The sequence below is a fragment of the Syngnathus floridae genome, chromosome 16 (assembly GCF_059516105.1).
Source record: "Syngnathus floridae isolate MCC-2025c chromosome 16, RoL_Sflo_1.0, whole genome shotgun sequence".
NCBI lineage: Eukaryota > Metazoa > Chordata > Actinopteri > Syngnathiformes > Syngnathidae > Syngnathus > Syngnathus floridae.
The window spans coordinates 6,680,776-6,702,463 of NC_142428.1; the positions used below are offsets into that span (position 1 = coordinate 6,680,776).

Sequence of the window (21,688 nt, forward strand, 5' to 3'; positions counted from 1 at the left end):
CCGAGGAGGATGTGATCGTAATGGTGTTTAGATGAATGCTTTGGCAACATCGCTTCCCTGAATCAGGAAACATATAATTGCCGACATCCTCGAAACTTAACAAAGGTTTAGAACTTTACTTTTGAATTGCAGTATATAAAACTTTTGGATAAGATGGACGACTAACAAAGTCCAATTACAAAGAAAACTTATACAACATATAAGCATATCAAAGCTGTGTGACTTCAATATAACCATCAGATCATTACTTATCCCTCATCTGATTCCCCTCAAGACCGAACAAGCCGCATATTATGACGATATTTTTTTTAGTATCAATTAATGTGTTCTGCTGAGCAGTGATGGGTGCAATGAAATGATTTGCACTTGGTGAATGAATGCAAATCAAGGCCAATAAAACCTCACTGCCATGTTATACCACGGTGAAGTATCAACCCCATAAAATGTGATTGAAAACCAAATGGTGGCTGTTAGCAGGTTTTTGTTCGCAGGGGTTTACGAGCAGATGGTGATTTCCAGGGGATTTTTTTTTTTGCCCGTCAATGTTACTTAATTTATTTTAAAGACCTGACTTGATGGATGATTCTTCTGAGTTTCCTTTGTCCATACCTTGTTGGTAACACCATAAATATCTCTAACGAACCCCAACTGTCCCTCATGTCATTTCAGTGACATTGTGTTTTGTCTTCCAGCATCATTTCATTAACCTGTGATGATGCAAGATGTAGATCTAAACAGTTTCAATGCTTCCAATCAATGAGCGCTCTGGCTTTATCTCCTTCTCCAAAGGCTGTGCGTGATGACCTCATGCAGGATCGTCTGTCAGGATGCTCTGTTTTCTAGAAATGTAATTGTGGGGCAATGATGTGGAATTACAGATGCTTCAAGGGGTCGAGGGAAAGGAAATGACTGCTGAGTAATGTCAGGTGGATGATGCTGACTCGTGTATCACTGGCCTGCCCTGAGGAAAATTACTGGAGATGTAATTGTTAATTAGACGCCTGAATTTGATTCCTAGCAAGAAGGAGACGTGAAAATTATAATTTTTTTTACGTTACCTTTGTGTGTCAGTTTTTTTGCCAGTTCAGCACTAATTCACTTAATTTCCTTTTAATGTAGGAAAATACAGCAGCAGTTTGTACTTGTTTTATTTGGAGTTGAAATTTCCTCAGGTGTATCACACTTCTGGGAATCAAATTAATCTTTGAAAGAGGCAGTGATTATGCGCACCGGATTTCTATTACATGGCTTGGAGCAAGTGTAAACATTGCCATATTGTCGCTCAGCGAGCATCTCGCTACGCCGTCTTCCGTGTTTATCAGATTCTCGAAGTTGCAGAGCTCGGCGTTGCTTGCTGGGATCAGCCGAGCACAGATTAATCTAGGAAACATGCTTGGGACCTCTCTGCGCCTCTTTGCTCCATTGAAAACGTGAGAAGGAATTTGAAATTAAAACCACAGAGGAATAGAACTGTAATGAGGTTTTTTTTTCAAGGTCTTTTGACTGTCTTTTCAAGGTGTGAGATGGATATGGTCCCCCAGGCTACAGCCGCTCCACTGTTTGGTTTTAAAAGGACATTCCTGCTAAATGAAGGCTAATGGGAGTGACTGGAGACTGAAATAAATTGAAATGGAAGTGAAAAATAGATGCCAAGGAGGGGAATTGGTAAAGAAACTGCTTCAACATGACACACACGAGTGAAGAGTGTGAACATAAAACTGCCAACATGTGCCATGTGGGATGCTCTCATGACAGGTGGCAGAAAGTATCTGTGACGCTTGCAGATACTGCAGCTGCTGGCACAGAACATTGAAAACACAGGAAGTCATTTCTTCAACTTTATGCGTCAATCAGCGCCCGCTTTAGTCGTCCATGAGGGAAGGGGATGATGGTCCGTTAAGTATCCCAGCTCTCACGTCTTCATTCTCTGTGTATCCTCACTGCTCTGCAGTTTGGTTATTGTGGCTATTGCTGAGTTTGTATTTATGATCATAATTTATTTTTGTTTGAAACTTGTTTGACCAAACCCAAGAACATTAGAGTTCATCATTCTGAAGAGCACTGCTTCACTCACTGTTCAAAAACTCAGAATGTTATTCAACTCAAGTCAAGTTTATTTGTATAGCCCTAAATCACAAGCAGTCGCAAAGGGCTTCACATAGACAAACAAATTGACAATTATTCTCAAAGCATCCCCTGATCTTAAGCTCCCAAATTCAAATGAGGCGTTCAGTTATTCAGACTTCCCCCAACAATGAAATACCGGAAAGTACAGTAAACAGTTTTAATCATGCACTCCTGTTTATTTAGACTATGTTAAAGGCTTTTGTTTTTCTTTTAAACTAGCTTACCTTATAAGAAAAGGACAAAAGGAGGATTTGGCATTAGATAAACTTGAGATGTTAACCATCTATCACCAAAGTTTGCTTTAGATGTCATTGTAAGGGTTTGTCTCTTCTCTTTTACGGGATGCTAGGAAAAAGCACTTGGAGGCTCACGGGTAAACCTGTCCATGCTCCTGATTCACTGGGTCATAAAAATTGTGGGTACTTTGTGATTACAGGGCTACACTCTGAGCTATTTGACTTTTGTGAGAATGAACATGCCGAGAAAGGCTCTTGATGAAGATAGATGCGCACGCTGATGACTATGCGTGATGGGACATGACTTGAGGAACTTAACGCGATGACATATTTGTAATTATCCTTCATAGCTATCATTATCTGTTGCACGCTTTTAATCGAAAACGTTGGATGGATTTTGTCTGGAATTGAGCAGGTATTTTTATGTGGCCTATTTCTTATAAAGCTTAAGGCCATATAAAGTGAACTCCATGACTTGCCAATATACTGGATGCTCCAAATAGCTTGAAACAGTCAACATAATCACTTTGTGTTAAACACAAATTTATTGAATTTTTGTTATTGGTAAATAGAGGACAGGACTAGTAAAATGTATCTGTCACAAAAGACACACAGTTATGATTATAAATCAAAGTAAACGTGATTAAAAGTGTTTGGTTATTCATAACCATCTGGCCCTGCATTAAAGTATGTTGCTTTCACAAATTATGCAAATGCATCTCACAGAAGCACATGTAATTAACAAGAGCTGCTCCAAATGGGCTAAATGAAAGTGCTTTTGTTTTCCCTGCCACTTTTCAACCCACCAACTGAAAACATTCTAGTTAACTGCAAACTGTAAATTGCCAATAGTCTTGGATAAGTAAGTGAATGCTTGTCAGCCCTTTAATTAAATGGCTCTCTTGTTTTTTGCCCAATGACAGTTTAGGAGAGGCTTCATCACTCCATCGCCCTGCTCGAGGTAAGTGCTACTGCAAACAGATTGATGGATTTTCATGAAGTCACAAATTAAATTGAGAATTAAAGCAAAATGTGTATGGCAAAATTGATGATGCCTCGCGTAAAGTGCTCACAAAAGAAAATGCTTTGACCATCTCCATGATAGTGTTCAATTAATCTCCTCTAAAAGTATTAGCTATAGCAGGCTTTCATCCAACTGCAACATAAACCAGCCTATGGCCAAATTCTAAGGCCATGACCACACCAATAAATATTTTTTTAAATAAGTAAATACATTTACAATTAAATAAATTTAATACATTTAATACATTTAATAAATAAATAAATAACAATACTCCATGTATGTCCATGACAGGCCAATACCATAGACATTCTAAATCATAGCTTTTCACTCATTCTGTGTAAAGGCTCATGCAGCCAGAAGAATAAGGCAAAGTTAAGTGAAAATGGCAGACAGTAACTGCATCATATAATGTGAAAGGAATATAAAGTGAAAATCAATTCAAGGGTTATGGCCACTGAGCCTGGATAGTCACCGTCTCTAGGGGTCAGTGCATTGTTCAGATTATCTGTTATGGCCGCTACGCTGAGTAACACGGCCGAACCCGAGTGAATAACCGACCATCGTCTGCTCTTCTTGATAATCACACCATGATGTTTATGGTTTCAAAAAAAGACTTAGAGCACCAGCCCCATGACAAATGTTCGATCGCCTCAGTATATAATCAGACACTAAGCATCAGGATTTCTTCTCCACTTACAAAAGAGTAGACAAACACAAAATGATCTTGTTTGTACACTTCAGTCATTTTTTCCCTTTGTGTATGCCAACATACACAATAAAGTTTTTCCAGAGAGCCAACACCACAATCATGCTGTAAGCTAAGACTGAAGTCCCGTTCTCATCTAGAACAATGGCTGTGATTCCATTTCAGAAAGAAATAATATTGGCCAGCGAGTTACAGATATAAAACAGCTAATTGCCGTTTAATATCCACTTGCTTCTCTTGCCCACAGATGTTTGAAACCATCATTCACACTCGGTAGGTGTGCCAGAAACCAATAAACCAGCGGAGTATGTTCTCGATTCTAAAGGTCTGCAATCTCCTTCCGCCGCGTGGAAACATGCAATGGCATTTCAGTAGCTGGCAGGTGTCGAGCTCTGCGTTTGTCCTTGACAGATTGAGAGAGAGAGCTGCTTCAATCGCTGGAGTGTTGACCACGTCAGTCAAGTGGCTCAAGCCAAGCAAGCTGACAAGCCCAAACTGATTCAGTGGCAAATAGAGATTCTTCTGTAATTGCCTGTCAACACAGTATTTTCCAGGTGACAACACATTTTCAACATGGGCAAAGGTTCAGTTGTTGGTTTACAGGTTAGGTGTTTCAATTGATGGAGCAAAAAGAGGACATATTCTTTTCTTTTTAAATTCGAGACAGCTACAGTGCTAGACAAAAAAGACAATAATAATGCAAGACCTTGTATGCCATGCTAACTGCTAATGGCATAGTGTTGTGCAAATTTTTGTTTGTATTCTCTCACAATTTTGATCATCTAAGACACAGGTGTCAAACTCAAGGCCCGGGGGCCAGATACGGCCCGCCACATCATTTTATGTGGCTTGCGAAGACAAATTGTGCATCAAATTCATGTGTCATTACTAGAATTGCAAATTGTCTTCACTTTTAATAATATCTTTTTTTTTTACCAGTTTTTACTCGTCTGATTTGAAAACTAGTTATTTGTCAGTTTGTTTTGTAGCTTTTACTGTATATAATATGAGGTGCTCATACATTTATTTGGGTTGACAGTAATAATGGCTATGACTGCAATGCAGCCCGCAAAAAAAAAGTTTGACACCCCTGATCGAAGAACTTTATATATATATTGCATTTTTTTCCCCCAGCATGACTTAAAAACATTGAATGAGTCCGGAGCAGATTGGTTAGCGGGCTTTTGAAAATGTCGCGATCCCTTTAGCCAAGTTACCATATTTGTACTGTGTCACTCATCATGCCACTTGGCAGTAAAGGTTAAGACATTGTTTGAAGCCATCATGGAAAATGTCAAATTTCACAATGTCATTTACCCAACCTTTTAGTTTTATCACCATCAGGCAATTTTCTCCTCTTCACTATTCATCACATAGGATGAACGAATGTTGTCCTTTTATGACTAAATAGATATTGCCGTGCAAGTCCTGCTTATTTACGCTTTATCTTCTTTGTGTGCCTATCCTTCTATTTAGGATATCATTACTGCAGTAGAGGCAGAAGCAGCCATCAATATGTGGGTGTAGGCGGCCTTGTCTCCTCTGCTCTGATTGTTTGTTGACAGGTCTGGTTGAGGGAGGGGGTGAGTTGTGATAAGAGACAAGGAGAGTCAGTCCACAGGCATTGCAGCAACCACCAGACTACCTCTGAGAAACCTTGGGTGGGATGTACTGCCTCTGAGATACACTTCCTGTTTAATCATGTTTACAGAAGAGAAAGAACACGCTCCGAGGTTCGAAAAACCAACATTCACATTGCAATTACAGTCTTATCTTTTAGGAAGCCAGAGATGTAATGTAAGATATCCAGTATGTGTTAGCATTGAAGACAAAAAAAGCTCTCGTGTGCTTGTGCCTATGCGACACCCACATTGCGCTTGAGTAGTTTGGCAGTGTGTGACGTGAGAACATCATTTCCAGAGAGGACAGAACATGCCTGTGGAACATGTTTAAAGGGAGGAGCCCACTGGACAAGCGTGTGAACATTAACACAAACACTGCCAGTCAAAATGACTGATTACCTCATCGGGACATGCCGGGAAAATTCTACGCTCGCCCCGACCGACTGTCTACCCATCCTCCAGCCGCTACAAGCCCGCAAGTCTTCATTCAATTCTCCCTGGGGTGTTCAAAAATGTATAATCATTAAAATATAGCCAGTGGTTTGGCTTTATTGTAATTTGTAAGTCGGAACTACCTTATGCCTCACATTAGTCTCCCGTGGAGACTCCTGCAAGTCTGAATATATGCGATATTGGAATTTCATATCTTGTGTGTATCTCTGATGCTAATTTGATTATATGGTACAAGCATTGCAGACCCATGATGACTGTCTGGGATATCAAAGGTACATGATATGCCACGATCTGGGTATTTTTTGAGCTCATATGGAAGTTGAGACTGAATCCCATTGGTGCCTGCTTGGGTGTCCGTTGGCTCGCTGTATTTATAGCGGGAGGACTAGCCGTCCTCAGATTGCCCTTCACATCTGCAGCAAACCTTTCTCACTGTGGCACCACAGAGCTTGAACCGATCGATCAATTTCTCCATTTGTGTGGACTCACTGACATTGGATTACGAAGAGTTTAAACTGGTGAAATAAAAATATATTTTGGGGGGATCGCTGGAAGATTTGAATTTATAGCTGGGTAAAGATTTCAAGCCCATGTCCATACTGTTTTTCTCAATAGTTGTTTGCCTTGAGCCTTTTCCAAGTGACCGTGTCAAATGGCCTTCCGCGGATCACGGACCTTTGACAGGAGAATAGATTGCATGTATTTATAATTTGCCCCAGACAAAAAAAAATCTGCAGTTGGCTGCCTTAGGGCTAAATTGCCTCTCAATGTCCTTCATGACACTTGCTCAGGAAATGTCACACTTTTATCTGTCAACATGGAGAAGAAGAATGTTGTTTCATGTTTCAAAGAAAGGGTTGGAGTAAATAAAGGCTGCAGGCAAGAGTTGTCGCACTTCCATCCCTCCACTCCCGAGACATGTTGGATATTGGAGAAGCTTCATGTTGGTTTTACTCCTATGAATTATAATCCTCCTTTTCTTAAATGTGTCTGCTTTGCTGAATGTCCTCAATTCCACAAACTCTCCTCCCCCATATAGCCTCACTGAACATGACAATATAATCAAGGACCAGGATAGCATTTTATGGGGTCTTCTTCAATAATCACCAGAATCGTTTGACCTTTGTGGGGCACCTCAAAGGCACCACCTCCTCCTGCTAACAGCAATCTCAGTGGTCAGTGCGACTGCTGAGATGCTCCAGCAGTGCCTTAAAGGTCTAAAGGTCACGGCTGACCCATCATGGTGGATTGGATCTCGGACATAACTGTGTGCTCTCTCAACCTGTAAAATACTTTTTCATTTGTGACTTGAATAAGTGAGCTTGTACTGCCCTGACTTGAAGGCTGAGCTACAAAAGACTAATACTCAATGCACCGACTGTCAAGCTGTGACTTGAGAAATTCTACCGAATGCATACCTTGAATATAGTCTCTTTGCGTCTACAACTCCATTTGGGTTTCATTGTGTGCACGTGTCTGCTGATTGATGGAGATGTTTCTATTTTCTCTGGACGCCGTAGACGGATCATTTATCCTGCAACAATTTGGCAATGCCCTAAGAGCCTCAGTAAGCTGAGAGGGGAAAAAATGGTCAGCGGGACTGACAGCAGCCTTAATGAAAGACTCATCCGAGGCTCCGGGCGTGGAGGAGACGAGTGGTTTCATTGTCCCGGATAGATGGACTAGTTACATTTGGCCGGGTAGCTGCGGACATTTACCATGTGTAGGCAGCTTCATGTGAATGGGCTATTTGAGATTGCCAAAAGGTAAATAAACGATATTAGCCTGCGTCTCCACAGGGACCTGTAAAGTGATATTGCAAGTAATCATTGATAGGTTAAACAAATTAAATAGATATGGGTTCTAGGCCCAAATAGCTCACATTAAATTTCAGTGAGACAGATGATACGTTTCATCAAATGCTGTGTCTGGTACCACCTACCATGCAAAAACACTGAAAGGAAAAGCGTTTGCAGATTTATAGTGTGCAGCTGCTGATGTCAATGAATCCTGTCATTCTACAGATTGTGCTCCTGGTCCTGGTCCTGGTCCTGGTCAGTGCCTCCCTCACTTAATACTGTTTACATGTACTAGGCTACACATGAACAATAAAGTCACAGCAGCAGACTTCCTGCATTTTCATTATGCTCCAGGAGTTGTGATGTCCAGAGACAGAAGCAGGTAATGAAGGCAGCATTAGTGCGCTAATTAGGCCGCAGCCCTGCAATGGCAGAACAAATTGTTTCTAGTCATGTGCAAAACACAGCCATATTTTAGAGACAATTTCCTGCACTATGACTACCCTGAGACTCAATCTCAGGAGGCCAGGATTGATTCAGATCCTAGTAATGCCTTTTCATTTACGGAGATATTGTAAGATAAGCAGTTTGCAAAGTACATTAAAATCATTACCACCCAAAGGTATCCATCTTGTAATCTATGCTCAAGTCCCCCTACAAATTGACTGGTGCAATTTCAGTATTCATCATTTTCCTCACTCATTAGATTTCTAAAAGCATTTGTTTTCTTTCCCGTCATGTGTCATTTATTTACATTTTGTTTTTACACTATGTCTGGCCCAGATTCAACATCACCAATTCAAGATCTGATTGAACTGAATCAGAATCCAATTTTGCAGTCTACCTTGGAGTGGAGATAACAGTTATAGCTCTGTGGTCAGGCTACACCCTCAGCATCTACTTCCATGCATGGATTGCTGCCCTGCCACTACGCTAGAAAAGATTATGTGTCTTAGTCTTTTTTCTCTTCTACCCCTTCCCCTTTTCCCTTTCTTTCTATGCCTGCAGAAGGTCACCTGAAGGAGATAATCCCTATTCCTCTCTGGTTTCGCTTGCTTTTTATCTGAGAAGCTTTGTGGCCGGTGCTGGAGCCCATCCAGCGATCAGCCAAGCAGGAGCCGGCACACAAACAGAGAAGCAGAGGGGGGAGAGATTGCTGTCTTTTATCCCCCTGGTATGAATAACAAAACAGATACCTTAGCATGAGCTGGAAGGCTTGTTGCGTGTAAAATATATATGAATCCCACTTTCCTAATATATTTTGCAAACTTATATCCAGAAGCTAACCAGGAGGTCCCTTCTGTAGTAAATCAGCATGTGTTGCATCTTGATAGCTTTTCCGTAGGTGAGGAAATATATAGGGTTGTATATTCAGTTTTTTTTTCTATTTGACATAGACACTGTGAAAGTTTGTTTTCAACTTTCCTTTTGAGTGGAGATGAGAGCTCTCCACTCGCTGGCATATAGTGAATTTGCGAGGGCGTTAACGTTTGCTTGATGCATGTGTGCGACTGCAGCTAACAGTTAAGGGCCACTCAGTGCAAATAATGAGCTAAAGCTGAGGTAATAATGGCTTCTAGCTACGCTTGTGTTGTTTTTGCCTCGCGTCTAGCATCTGAGCCATGTGGACATGGTCTCACAGTGACTAATGGGACAGTAAAAGAACAAATCACCTCCGTAGGGGAGGTAGGCTGAGCTGCCAGAGTTCTGCTTGCCAAGAACATTATCCAGCTCTGTATATAATGAGACATATTTAAAACAGCAATCATCCCCTCCTTTGAACCCTGGGTCACAGTGTGGAATCAATCCCTCAGGTTATTGAAAAGAAAAGCCATATGTGTGTGAGACTGAGCATATTAACCAAGGTCACAGCCACCGCCTGCATGCCCAATGGATCGTCTCCTGGAATTGCTGAGTACGATTAAATCTCAAGCTTAGAATCACATTCTGGCTCTAAATCATGTGCCGGGTCATTACGGCAACGAGGGTCTTCTCCCGGTGCTTTCATTCAATTGAATTAGAGCATTATTCTGGACAATTTGGTTTGGAGATTAGCACTTCACACAGGCCACGATGCCCTTAATTGCTTTCGAGTTAAGACTCTTGGGTGACACATTTAAGAAGGTATTCAGGATGAGAAATGTTTTCTAAAGATGTCAACAACGATTGTTAAGGAGTGAATCGGGATGTTCTTTAGAGTGCCTCGTTGTTGTAGCATGGATAATCCACACAAAGACTCCAACCACTGGAAGCTTTTTAAATACTTCATGTCATTTTATATTGGGGACCATCATTTTCTCTTTATGTAGCCGCAGCTTTGCTAAATGAAGATGTCACAGAGTCAATTAGAATTATTGTCTCCGTTTAAAGTAAAAGAGTCGTTCAGGCAATCTTAGAAGTGCATACATGCTTCCATTTGGCACTAATGGGAATTAGGAAAGATATTAACCCCCTGCAATGTCCGATAACAAGATAATAATGGTGCGATTATGTTTTGTGTCGTAAGGTTGTTGCCACATGGATGGTTAATTAAGGCAAAGGAGATAAGGAAGGTTTTTTTTTCTTCAGTAAAGGTCATGAATGTGAACACTGAGAGGATGAAAGTGTAAACAAAGCCACGATCAATCAACACCTGAAACAAATCCGACTATGGTAGGTGTGAATAATTCCATTTGAGGCCTCAGCTTCGTGTTAGATGGGGAATGCACAGTGATATATACATATCTACACCGCTGGAGATAAATTCTTGCAGAGCAGGCAGACATCATGAAAACGGAAAGCTATACTACAGTGATAATGAACTGACAAGTCCTGCTCTGCTGCCGTGCTGCCATAAAGCCCAGCGGCAATTTATGGGTGCAGCCATCACCTCGCCCTTCTACAGATAACTGCCACAGTAGCGAAGATCACCGTCTAAGAGTCAGCCAAGGCGAGGCGCCAAAGCTGTTTGGATTCATGATATGCGACGAGAGCACAGAGGTCGCCGGACTCACCGCAGCACACATTCCGGTTAGCGTCGTCATCATCTATGCTGACCCACACGTTTTGGCAGTTAAAATGTCTCCCGGAAACATTGGCAGAAAGATGGCTGGTAAAAAAAGAATTTATACATTTCTACATAAATATGATAATGTAATATTGAACATTATGTTAGATGAACTTACAGCCCCAGGACAGTGATTCAATTATTCAGGAGAATGTAATTACAAACCTCACCAGCCAGTATACGATGCTTGCTGCAGAGCACTTTTTGCCACAAGCAAAGATCATCCACTGTCTGTTTTTATTGATATTCTCATTTCTGCTCTGGTCAGGGATTCCAGCAATTCCGCACCACCGATCTGCCAAACACAATTGAAGCAGGGTTTCTTGGGAGGAGCAGACCAAGGAGAGGATATGGATAACTAGACCAGACTGAATTGGTAATACACTAACTTGTACACTTACTACACGGTTTGGTTGGAAATCCCATAATGTCAAAGAAACTTCATCATAGACTAATCAATAAGATTGTTACGGTGACTATAGCCACGGGTTTAGATCAAAATCTCCATTTCTCTCGTATGTTTTTGCCCGGTGCAAAAGAAATCGAATTACAGCGTAAAGCATTTTGTGAAATTGAACGTGCTTGATTCTGCATGTCAACAACTTGGCTGGCTAAACCTCAAGAGACTCGATGCAGTCTATAGAATCACTCGCATTGTAAAGGCAATAAAAATCATCCGATAAGCAGCTGATTGTACGGCCTTGCTCACCTTCTCCGAAGCCAATACTTTTTCTTCCAGTTTGCTTACAGTGGCAGAGGAGATGAAATAGTGGCCCCCAGAAAGCCATTTGGCACCTAATTGAGCAATCCTATTACTTTCCTCTCCCTTCAGACTGCCTTTCATTGCTTTCGAGTGATAGCTGCAAGCTGCTATGAATGATTATATTACGGGGGTGTGTGAGTGTGTGTACTCAAAGAATTTTGTTGTGCTAGCATGTGCATGTGTCTTCATGCACGCTCTTGGACTCTTCTCACCTGAGCTACCAAAGAGATTTATATTCAGGCGGACCACTCAGGACTCAATCTTAACTTTACCACGCTAGTTTTCTAGCTGTGGACATAACTTGTGATAACAGCTTCTGGGAGAAGATTGTTTCTCATAGATAGGACTTGACATCATAGTGATTGATCTATTCTACCGGCTGTCCATTTTCTTGTTGCCCTCAATCTTCTCTCAAATCAAGTTTGTCTGCTTAAGGCCAGCAGCCGTATAATGAGAATACTTCCATTGTATTGCTGTTTATTTGCGGACTTCACCAGAACTGAAATTTTCATTGCAAGTGGCCCATTTTGATAAAGAATTTCTGTAGTTGTAGCTCGAGATGAAATTCCACATGATCGTATCCCTTTGCTACCTCTAGTAAAGTTTTTGAAACATGTACATGGTGATGAATCCATTCCCAATACTTTCTTCACTGAACTAAATGAATAATATCCTTTGAAGATGTAAATGACAAGTGATTAGTTTAATATTTCTTCTCCGGATTTCCATAATTAGAGTCTCTGAACAGAGTCTTATTTCAATCTTTTCTGGTTTTAAGATATGCACAGACATACACTTGGAGATGATTAAATAATCTTCAATCAGCATTTAAGCATTGCGACTGTAATCTGTGGAGTGGAAATGGAATCTCTTGGGATAATATCTTGGTCTCGGTGCATGGTGCACGTTAGAGAGAGGGAGATGGATCACGTTTTAACTCAGGATGATTTGATTAAAGAAAATCAACCATTGGTGTGTATTATGATGTTAACTATTTGAGTCTTTGGAATGAAAAGAATATTTTTTGCACCATTCTCTGGTAGTTTAATTGACTGGTTGCAAATAGGAGGATTTTCTTTTGTTTATTTAGGAGAACAAATCTGTTTTAAGGCATGCAATGGGGAAGAGACTTCAGGTCAAGATAGAAAAGCCGCCATGTTTGCTTCTTTGTCTTCCATAGCGTCGCCTTCATTTTGAAGTTGCTGTTCATTTTTATAGCGGGGCACACCTTCCTACACAATTCATGAGGTATGATTAGTTGGAATCTCTCCTATGTGGAATTGCCCTCACGGAGCAGGAATTGCAGATTGTTGTGAAATTGAATGCGGGTCTTTGCTCATTTGCCGGCATGAATTTTGAACAATGCCGAGGCACGGTGTGGACGAGCGCTTTCAGCTTCAATTTGTTTGAACAATATAAATGATTTTGACTCAACTCATTTCCTGTGCCTGTGGCTAGTAATACCTTGATCCATCTAAAGATAGCCTGGAAGCCCTAATTACTCACTGGACTGTTGATGTATTAGTTCTCATTTGATGACAGAGAAGAGACTAGATTCTAAATTGAATCGTCACCTCTCCCGTTTAAAGTATTAATGTTAATGCTGCTTGTGAAAATATCCCTTTGTCTTTTCCGAAACGCCTCACTTCATTAAATTCAGCGCTCCTCCGGGGTGAGAGCTGTGATTTATTGTTGACAGAGTTTTTCTTTGAATTTCCAGCAAAGCCCGGAGTGTCTTCATGTGCCCAGTGGTTTTCTTTGTGTTTGGACTGCAGGTCTTTGAGGCTATTGAGGGCTAGCTAGGAAGGTAGCAGATTAGGTCTTATCAGGTCCAGCAGCCCTCTTCTTGGACCACAGTACCTCTGTTGGCCTAGAGCTACCACACATCTTACGATATACGGCATTTTTGCCAAAAAACGAGACATTGCATCTGCTACACTGCTTTTGCAAAGTCTTCAGTCTAAACAGCAATTTCTATCTCAAACTAGATTGAACATATAAACACAGATCCGTATGGGAGGTGGCTGAATTTCTAGTGGTCAAGCCGCAGCCATCAAATAGATAGAAATTAAATTTGCAGTTTGGTCCAGTTGCTCTGAAAGCATCTTGGGACACCAATTACTGCAACTACAGCTCTAATTGCACTAGGACAGAGGGGAGCATCTTTATTAATGTGTTCATAGTGGGCTGGCCTTTCACCTATGTGCATCTCTGCTGAATATTTATTTGCACCCCCCCACACACACAAAACTAGTAATCTGCAGGTAGACCGCCCCCTCTGCGTCGAGGAATCAATCAATATACCCCCTTGAATTGTCTCCATCACTAATGTTACGTTTCTGTATCAGTGAGTCTGCTCTGCCATACTAGACTTAAAAAATAAGGGAGAAAAAAAATCACTTCAGTCCATTGGCACATCTTTAAAATCCCTTGTGTGCTTCTCCGAGGGTAAACAACTTTAAAAAACAGAGCTTTTAAAAGGGAAACACATCTGTAGTTCTCCGCCAGCCCTCGTCTGTCCACACATGACCTCATGCTGTGAGTGATAATGGCGAGACACGGTCCTCTCACAACCCATCAGTTGCTCCATGCAGAGCCAGGGAAATGAACGGAGCCAGAGGACTTAGGCAGGATGCGTGGTTGAATGGACACTTATCAAAGTATTGCTTTTGACAGCTGAGCTCCTCGATGTTCAAAAATACAACCTTAGGTCACATCATGTAGTAACCTGTGTAGATTTTTGGAAAGGAATTGGGTGCTTAATCGATTCAAGTAGAAAATGACCTATTTTGACATTTGCCTGTTGAGTCGAATTTGTGATTGAAGCTTCCCCCATCGGTGCCCTAGCAATGAATCCTCATTCTGTATCATTCGGGTTATTTCCACTTATAGTCCTTGTCCAAGTTAATTTGGACCTGCTCAGAATTTTTAAATATGTCACAAACCAGCTGCTGTTTACTTTACTACAGTAACATAGGAGCAGCTGCACTCATCATCTTTCTCCATTCATGACTTAATTTGACACCCATCCACTTGTTAAACTGCGGTGGACGAGCTCATTATCTGCTATCCAATTGCAACCGAGCTTGGCTTGTCACCAAGAGTATTTATTTTTTTTAATCTATCATGTATTGCTGGAGCAGATTGTTACCAACATCATGAAATATCTTAATAAACATTTAATATATATGTATATAGTCATTTTGGTGGTATCTCATAGTCATCATCTCAACTTTTTCTTTGTTATCCCTGATACCCTTCACACAAAAGTCAGAGAAATAACAATTTGAAATCGCTTAGTTGCTCAGGGACGTTTTGCCAGCTATGCAATAAGTCGCAAGATGTCTTATTATGATAGTACAACCCATTTCTTTTCAGCTTCTGAGTCATATTTTCCCCACCATATTTACAGATGACCTTGAGGTTGTCAAAATATTTTGGTTCAACTGCATATTTACTCGCAAAAAAAAACCAGTTTTAGTACATTATGTCATAAATCTAATATCACTGCTTGATACATCCAGCTAGAGCACAGATGAAGAAATATAAACATTCCCTAATTTAATTTTCTTTTCTCTCTCATTGACTGAGTTTAGCATGACTCACATCTGTTGTGAGTAATTGCCCGGGGTACATATCCACGCCAACTGTTTATTTTCTACTCGCTCATTCCCTGTGAGCTTGTGATGTGCAATTCCAGCGAGAGGCCAAACTGCTTAAGGATCAGTGGCAGGGGACCTGCTTTGCTCAGGTTGCCAGAATGAAGCCGTTTCATCTCTGCACAAGCAAGCATCCCGAGTTAGCATGGCGCGTAGATCAAACGTAGGGCAACAGCTAAGGTGACAAAGACAGAGACAGGCTCGTATCAACGCTGACAGCCAAACGTCGGCTAAGTAACCACGAGGAGGGGTATGGATACAATATCTTAACTCTCTGAGACGGGAGCCGTGTCATATAATTGATCACTTTGGTTTTAGATAGAAAAAAAAACAGACATTTTAAAGATGAGGGGTGGGGGTTTATGGAGGGCATGGCAGGCGACCAAGAAAGGGCCAAATTTCAGAAAGGCATGAGGGAACTCCCACCAGATGTGAGAGCATTAATTACTCCTATTCAAGGACTGTGCCAAACCAGTGACAGTGGCGGGCATTTTGGAGACACAAGGACATTGATGATATAAACACACGGAAACCCAGCGTTGTTAGGATTTTAATATCGTGAAATAAAATCGACATTTTGAGCAAACATATATGCTCACCCACCATTTCCGATTATCTTTTGTTTATCTCAGGAAAAAGAAGGAATATGTTGTGAATGGAGAAGTGAATCATTCTTGTCACACTCTTTTAATAGCGATATGGGTGTGCGGAGCCAGTGTTTTTCTTCTGCGTTAAGAGGATTACAGGTTGTTTGTTATGGCTGGCGTCTGCATAATGGCGATAAGGCAGAGAGCCACAGATCCACCAGGTAAGGTGACGTGTGGGTCACCGCGTGGACGACATTTAAGCTACTCGTGGTTTCCTGAAGTTAAGTTTGAAAATTACTTTTTAATGAGTTGGGAGTTTTCATTTTAGTCACAAGAAAGAATTGTAAACTTCCACCCATGACAATAAAAGCAGTCTCATCAATGTTGCTAGCAAAATATCATTATAAATTAACCAATCAGATTTAAGTATGCCTTGATAAATGTGTGCATGCAGTATCGTACAACTTGCAGTGCTGGTTAGTCGTTTATTTTTTATTTTTTTCCCTTCAACTCTCTTTGACCCTGCAGACAGAAGTGGGTGAGTGGTCTAAAATCCCCTCAACCACTTCAGTTCGGCTTGGCTGGCTAAAGGAGAGCACTCTTTGACTGCTCAGCCTGTGGATTACTCCTCAATACAGGATTACGCTCCGATGAATGAGTGCAGACACAATTGTTTGGAGATCAACTCTGATCTAGAAAATTGATGAAGCTATGGAGAACTGCCAATCTGGTCTCATCTCAAATCTTTAATCCTATTTGTGATATTTATGCGCTATTCTTGTAAGACTTTAGGGACTCATTGAACGATTAATAATGACTATCATATGCACGTGATGTCATGTGACATGGTTAAAATGTTCTGAAGTTATTATGCCTCATAAAAAGGAAATGATGTTAGGTGCTTGGCTTAATTCATTTTTGTGCAATGATTTTAGATCCCTCATGACTTCGACCGGGGAGCTGCCAGGAATTATTTCTGGAACAAAGGTTGCAGCTCAACAGTTTTGTACACTATTATGGTTTTCTTGCTGTAACAACTGCCCAGATGGTAATGCTTTTCCAAAGCATCCAGTAATACCAAATGTCAAGTGCAACACTTTCTATTTATAGCAACTCATGGCCACTTACACAAATTTAACAGTGGAAAAATAATGAGCAATATTTTAAACTCATCGAAAATGCATACTTCTGGACTTTTCAGTATTTTTTCAAGCTGATGGCCTTAATTAATGACCATAGGATGTTTCTGAAGTAATTTTTGAGGAAACTGACTTTTTTTAAATCCTTTTATAAGGTTCATGCATAAAATATGTCTTTATCAAAGTCTTCGTATCAACTATTCCCTTTTACATGATGGGCAGCATGATTCGTATTTATAATGAACGTTCGTATTTAGGATTTGAACTCGGGCTTTTCTTAAACTATTGACTGACCACGTCACAAGAATGAATAAAAAATTGAATTGTTTATTTTTAAATTAGCATAAAGCGCTTTCAGATTCAGGGCCCAGGTTGTCATCACAACTTTTCAACCTCTCATCACAATGCTTTCATGAATTGCTGCCCAGCACTTATTCTCCAAGTACATCCAAAGAGACAACTACTATACAGTATGTGGTCCCACTTTATTTTCCTCTCTCTTTTATAGGCCTATTTTTCGCTGCATTTATCCCATATCCAACTGCTGCTCTCTGCACAGTTTATCACCAAACCTCCCCGTGTGCCTTCAGCCCTCAAAGCACTTTAGCACGTTTCAAACCCCTTTTGCATTCGGAGTTTATCACTCATGAGATGCCCTTTAAGAAGGAGGGAGGGGTAAAAGCCCTGCCATTAATTGTTCGCATGAAGAAAAATGAGCGGGTGCAGAATTTTGCTTTGGAGGTAGTCCAGGTCCTCCTCTTTTGTCCTATAAAGTTGATGCATATCACTGTAAAAGTATGCTGCTAGTATATTCTGCAGGTGTCCTTGTATTATTTTTCTTCTTTCCATTTACCGACTTCCAATATATGAGTAGATTATCTGAAATAAAATGCAAGAGGAATTGAATTGACTGCTGTATGTGGAAGCGTGAGGTAAACTTGGGAAATAGCATTCACCCATTCATAACTGTCCATTTAATTTCCCTGCTGAGGATCCCTGACTGGTATTCATATCTTCTAAATTGGATCTTGTGCATTTCTACAAAAAAAAAAAACAGTTATGTCTCGATTTTATTTTTATTTTTTATTTTTTTCACCCAAGCCACGGACAGACAGTGTGCCAAATTGATTTACTTTTTGTGCAATCAGTTGCTTGACTTCGCTTATTCCGCCAACCATTAATCTCCCTCTAGGACACAAGGGCTCAGGTTACCTATGCAATCATAACCGTTTGACTTTAACTTCATAATCAAGTTGTAGTTATTAATGAACGCAAGTGGCGGTTATCCGTTGTCACCCATTTGCAACATGTCAACCTTCATCCACAGCCCAATCAGTCAGAAAGACTATACGGCTCATCCCACAGAGTGTCTGTGTGTATAACAAGTGCACATATTTCATTTCCTCACATTAACACATCACTCCCTGGCTTTGACACTCTCATTTATTTTACATTGATTCAGAGGAAGCTACAGGTCAAACTAAAACATTTGCTAGACTAGAGCAAGGGTAGGTGAAACCTTAAACTAAGAGGACAGCTGTCCCCACCCAGTGGCCACGATGGAAACTGCACATAAAAGACCTATAGAAATTAAATTTCCCTCTAAATATAGATTGCAATATTATTTCATGGTATTGCTCATGTTCTGTAATCCATCCGTCCACCCTTTCCCTTTTTTCTTTGTATTCCTCCCTTGCCCTCTCTTTTAAAATCACTCGGGTTTGCCTAATGAAGAACATTCATCAAAGTCTCATTGCTTTGATCAGTCCGCTGTGTCCTGCGTCACCCTCTACTCCTATCACACAGTGGTTGGTTCGAATACACAACCACACACACGATTGTTCAACTTTAATCAAACCGTGCAAGTTGTGTAATGACGTCTTTTTAGTGTTACCGGTCAACGGACACTGCCTTAGTTGAACAGTAGTCTCTCATCATCTTACTCATCTATGAGCTCACCATAGTGACTGAACACCAAATGAGATCTGCACGCTTCTGCCACCTCCGCCATTACGCTCCATTTCAGCGTCCACCAAGCAAATTACACCATTGAGGAATGGAAAGTGGACTCGGGGGCCGGTTGTCACGCGGTCCATGAGCACAGGACAGGTGCAGAAAACGGACGGTCCTTTGGAAAGGGTCAATCTATAAAGTGCTTTAACAGTTACGCTTCATTGCACTCTAACGTCCATCTCGACTATTCCTATTGCCACTACATCCATCCCGGACAAGCTCGGCGTCCACCATTAACATTCATCAAGAAGTGATGAGGAGGCTGGGGGTTACTAGATAGAGCCAATGTCATATTTGGTGTTACGTCAGATGAAGTGGTGATGAGGCAATCCTGCTCAGGAGGAGTCTCATAAGAAAGTTGTATTGGTCAAATTCTTTTTTTTTTTGTGCCATTTAACACCTTGCACACATCTCTGTGCAAGACCAGGGACATGTGGTCCGCTTAATGACTCATCCAAACCCGCCTCCAAAGGGTAAAAGCATAAATTCCGCTTCTTTTATTATTCCATTTCATTCTAAGTCCGTCGAGGCTGACAGTATATTGGCAAGAACCCTGCCAAGAGTGCCAGTAACAGCTTTGCCTGCCTCGCAAGCCATTAAAAACCTTAAATAGAAAGGTTCTAATGAAATATCAATTAGGCCGTATAAGAGATGGCTGATGATATTTTAATGAGGACAACGCTCATTAAGAGGACGAGCAGCGAGCCTGAGTCATTCTGCCAGTTTTACACTAATATTCCAATTAGTCCGCAAATGTTGCGGGTGAGCTGGAGGCTATCGTAGATGGACCAATCACCAGCTAGCATTCACACAAGTCCACAATTTGTAACCCTGAAATTCAAAACCCACCGTACTACCCCTTAATGATTTCTTATATTCTGAATAAATGGACCCTGGAGCTTGACCAGCATCTGGAACAGATTGTGTTCAAACTTGGAGATTCCTCTCCATCTGTCCTTTCTGGTCATGCGTGTTATTTTATACACCTCGCTTCCCTGTGTCTTGTGACGATTTTTTTTTCGGTGTATCCTTTCACGGAAGATGATTCCGAAAGTGTCGGCTCTCGGAATAATCATCTGTGCAAGGTTTGTTATTGCAGCGCATGGCGTGGCAGCTTATAAGAAAACATTAATTTTTAATCGGACATGTTTTTTTTTCTGTTTTCAGGGCTCACTGACCTTCAGCCCGTGAAAATTCAACTAAATAATTCAGCATCCTCTGCATTTCTCCCCACCCCGTCTAACACAGCCAACACATACACACACTGTAGTATGAAATATGGATTGTGATTGCTGCTGGTAGGGTTTGCGGGTATCCCTACTGACAGCTGACTTGGTATCTCCGCCGACATTTTCTTTTAGATTACATTTTCCTCTCACTGATTTTTTTTTCTTCCTTATCTGGATGAGCTTTGTCAAGGCTGCTGCTGGCTATAGGCACATATTCACTTTCTTTTTCATATTAGGTTGTTTTATTGACTTGAATACCAAAATATGTTTTGAAAGTGCAACAAGTTCAAGATAAATGTGGAAAATATTCAGCCGGTGGATTCCACTCTATAAGTTAGTGATTCATTCCATTCTCTTGATGATGATGTAGTAAAGACTTGAGTTATTTCCATCAATTATACATGCTGGAGGGCTGCTCCGATTGCGTTGCATAATCCCGAGCCACGTCTCCTTCCTTCCGGTTTAATTTCACACCTGAGCAAATGCGGCAGTCTGCCTGCACTTTCTATTCATCTATCAAACACCTTCATTTCATTTCTGGCATACTGTGAGATCTCACACTGTCAATCCAATCAGCTTCATCCACGACCTTGTGTATCTCGATGCTGATTACCGCGAGAGGGGAGACAGCATGCGGCGGCACATAAAAGACAACACGCCGAACATTATTCTTCCAGCGTGTTCTACATTAATGTTTTATATTTGCATGTTTTTTTTTCTTCTTTTCCAAACCCGGGGGATTCACATTGAGTGACACAACGAGACGGTGGAGAGAAATCTCATTAGTGGCATACTGTAAAGTGCAGTCGCCATCAGATGAAGTACAAGGTGGCAGATGTTGAATGGAAACAAAGGTCACCTCTTTTGGGCAGAGCCAGGAAGTTAAAATATGCAAATGACCCCCATGTGTGTCTCCGCTCATACTGAATATCACATCTGTTGAATGGTGGACTGCCTCAGGGATTCAAAATATCTGGTTATATTTGATATAGTATATTTGAATCTTAAAAAATATATATTTAGACTTTTTTTTTTTTACTAAATTTGGCTCTGGAAGTTTGACATTCATTGTGTTAATGAATGTGTGTGACTCCAGTTTCACACTGGATCATATTCTCAATATTAGCAATATTGGGTAAATGAATATGAGCCATTCAATGGTGCCATGAAAAAAAGGACAATAATTTTGAGTTGTCCTGATTTTCCTTTAGATTTTTTACCTATATGATCATGTCAAACACATCCGTCACCCATGACATTATTTTGATTGCAATACACATTCCAA

At 40.8% G+C, this 21,688-nt stretch overlaps 1 protein-coding gene across 9 annotated transcripts in view; it reads left to right on the forward strand.

The window, feature by feature from the left end:
• LOC148385365 (uncharacterized) overlaps positions 1-21,688 on the forward strand; it is a 73,965-nt gene that overhangs the window by 40,910 nt on the left and 11,367 nt on the right. For 3 of the 9 annotated variants that reach the window (XM_088400262.1, XM_088400261.1, XM_088400263.1), the window contains exon 3: positions 3,287-3,324. In XM_088400262.1, coding sequence (XP_088256388.1) covers positions 3,287-3,324 — 38 coding nt within the window. The other 6 variants (XR_015863373.1, XR_015863374.1, XR_015863372.1 and 3 more) reach the window with 6 other exon arrangements.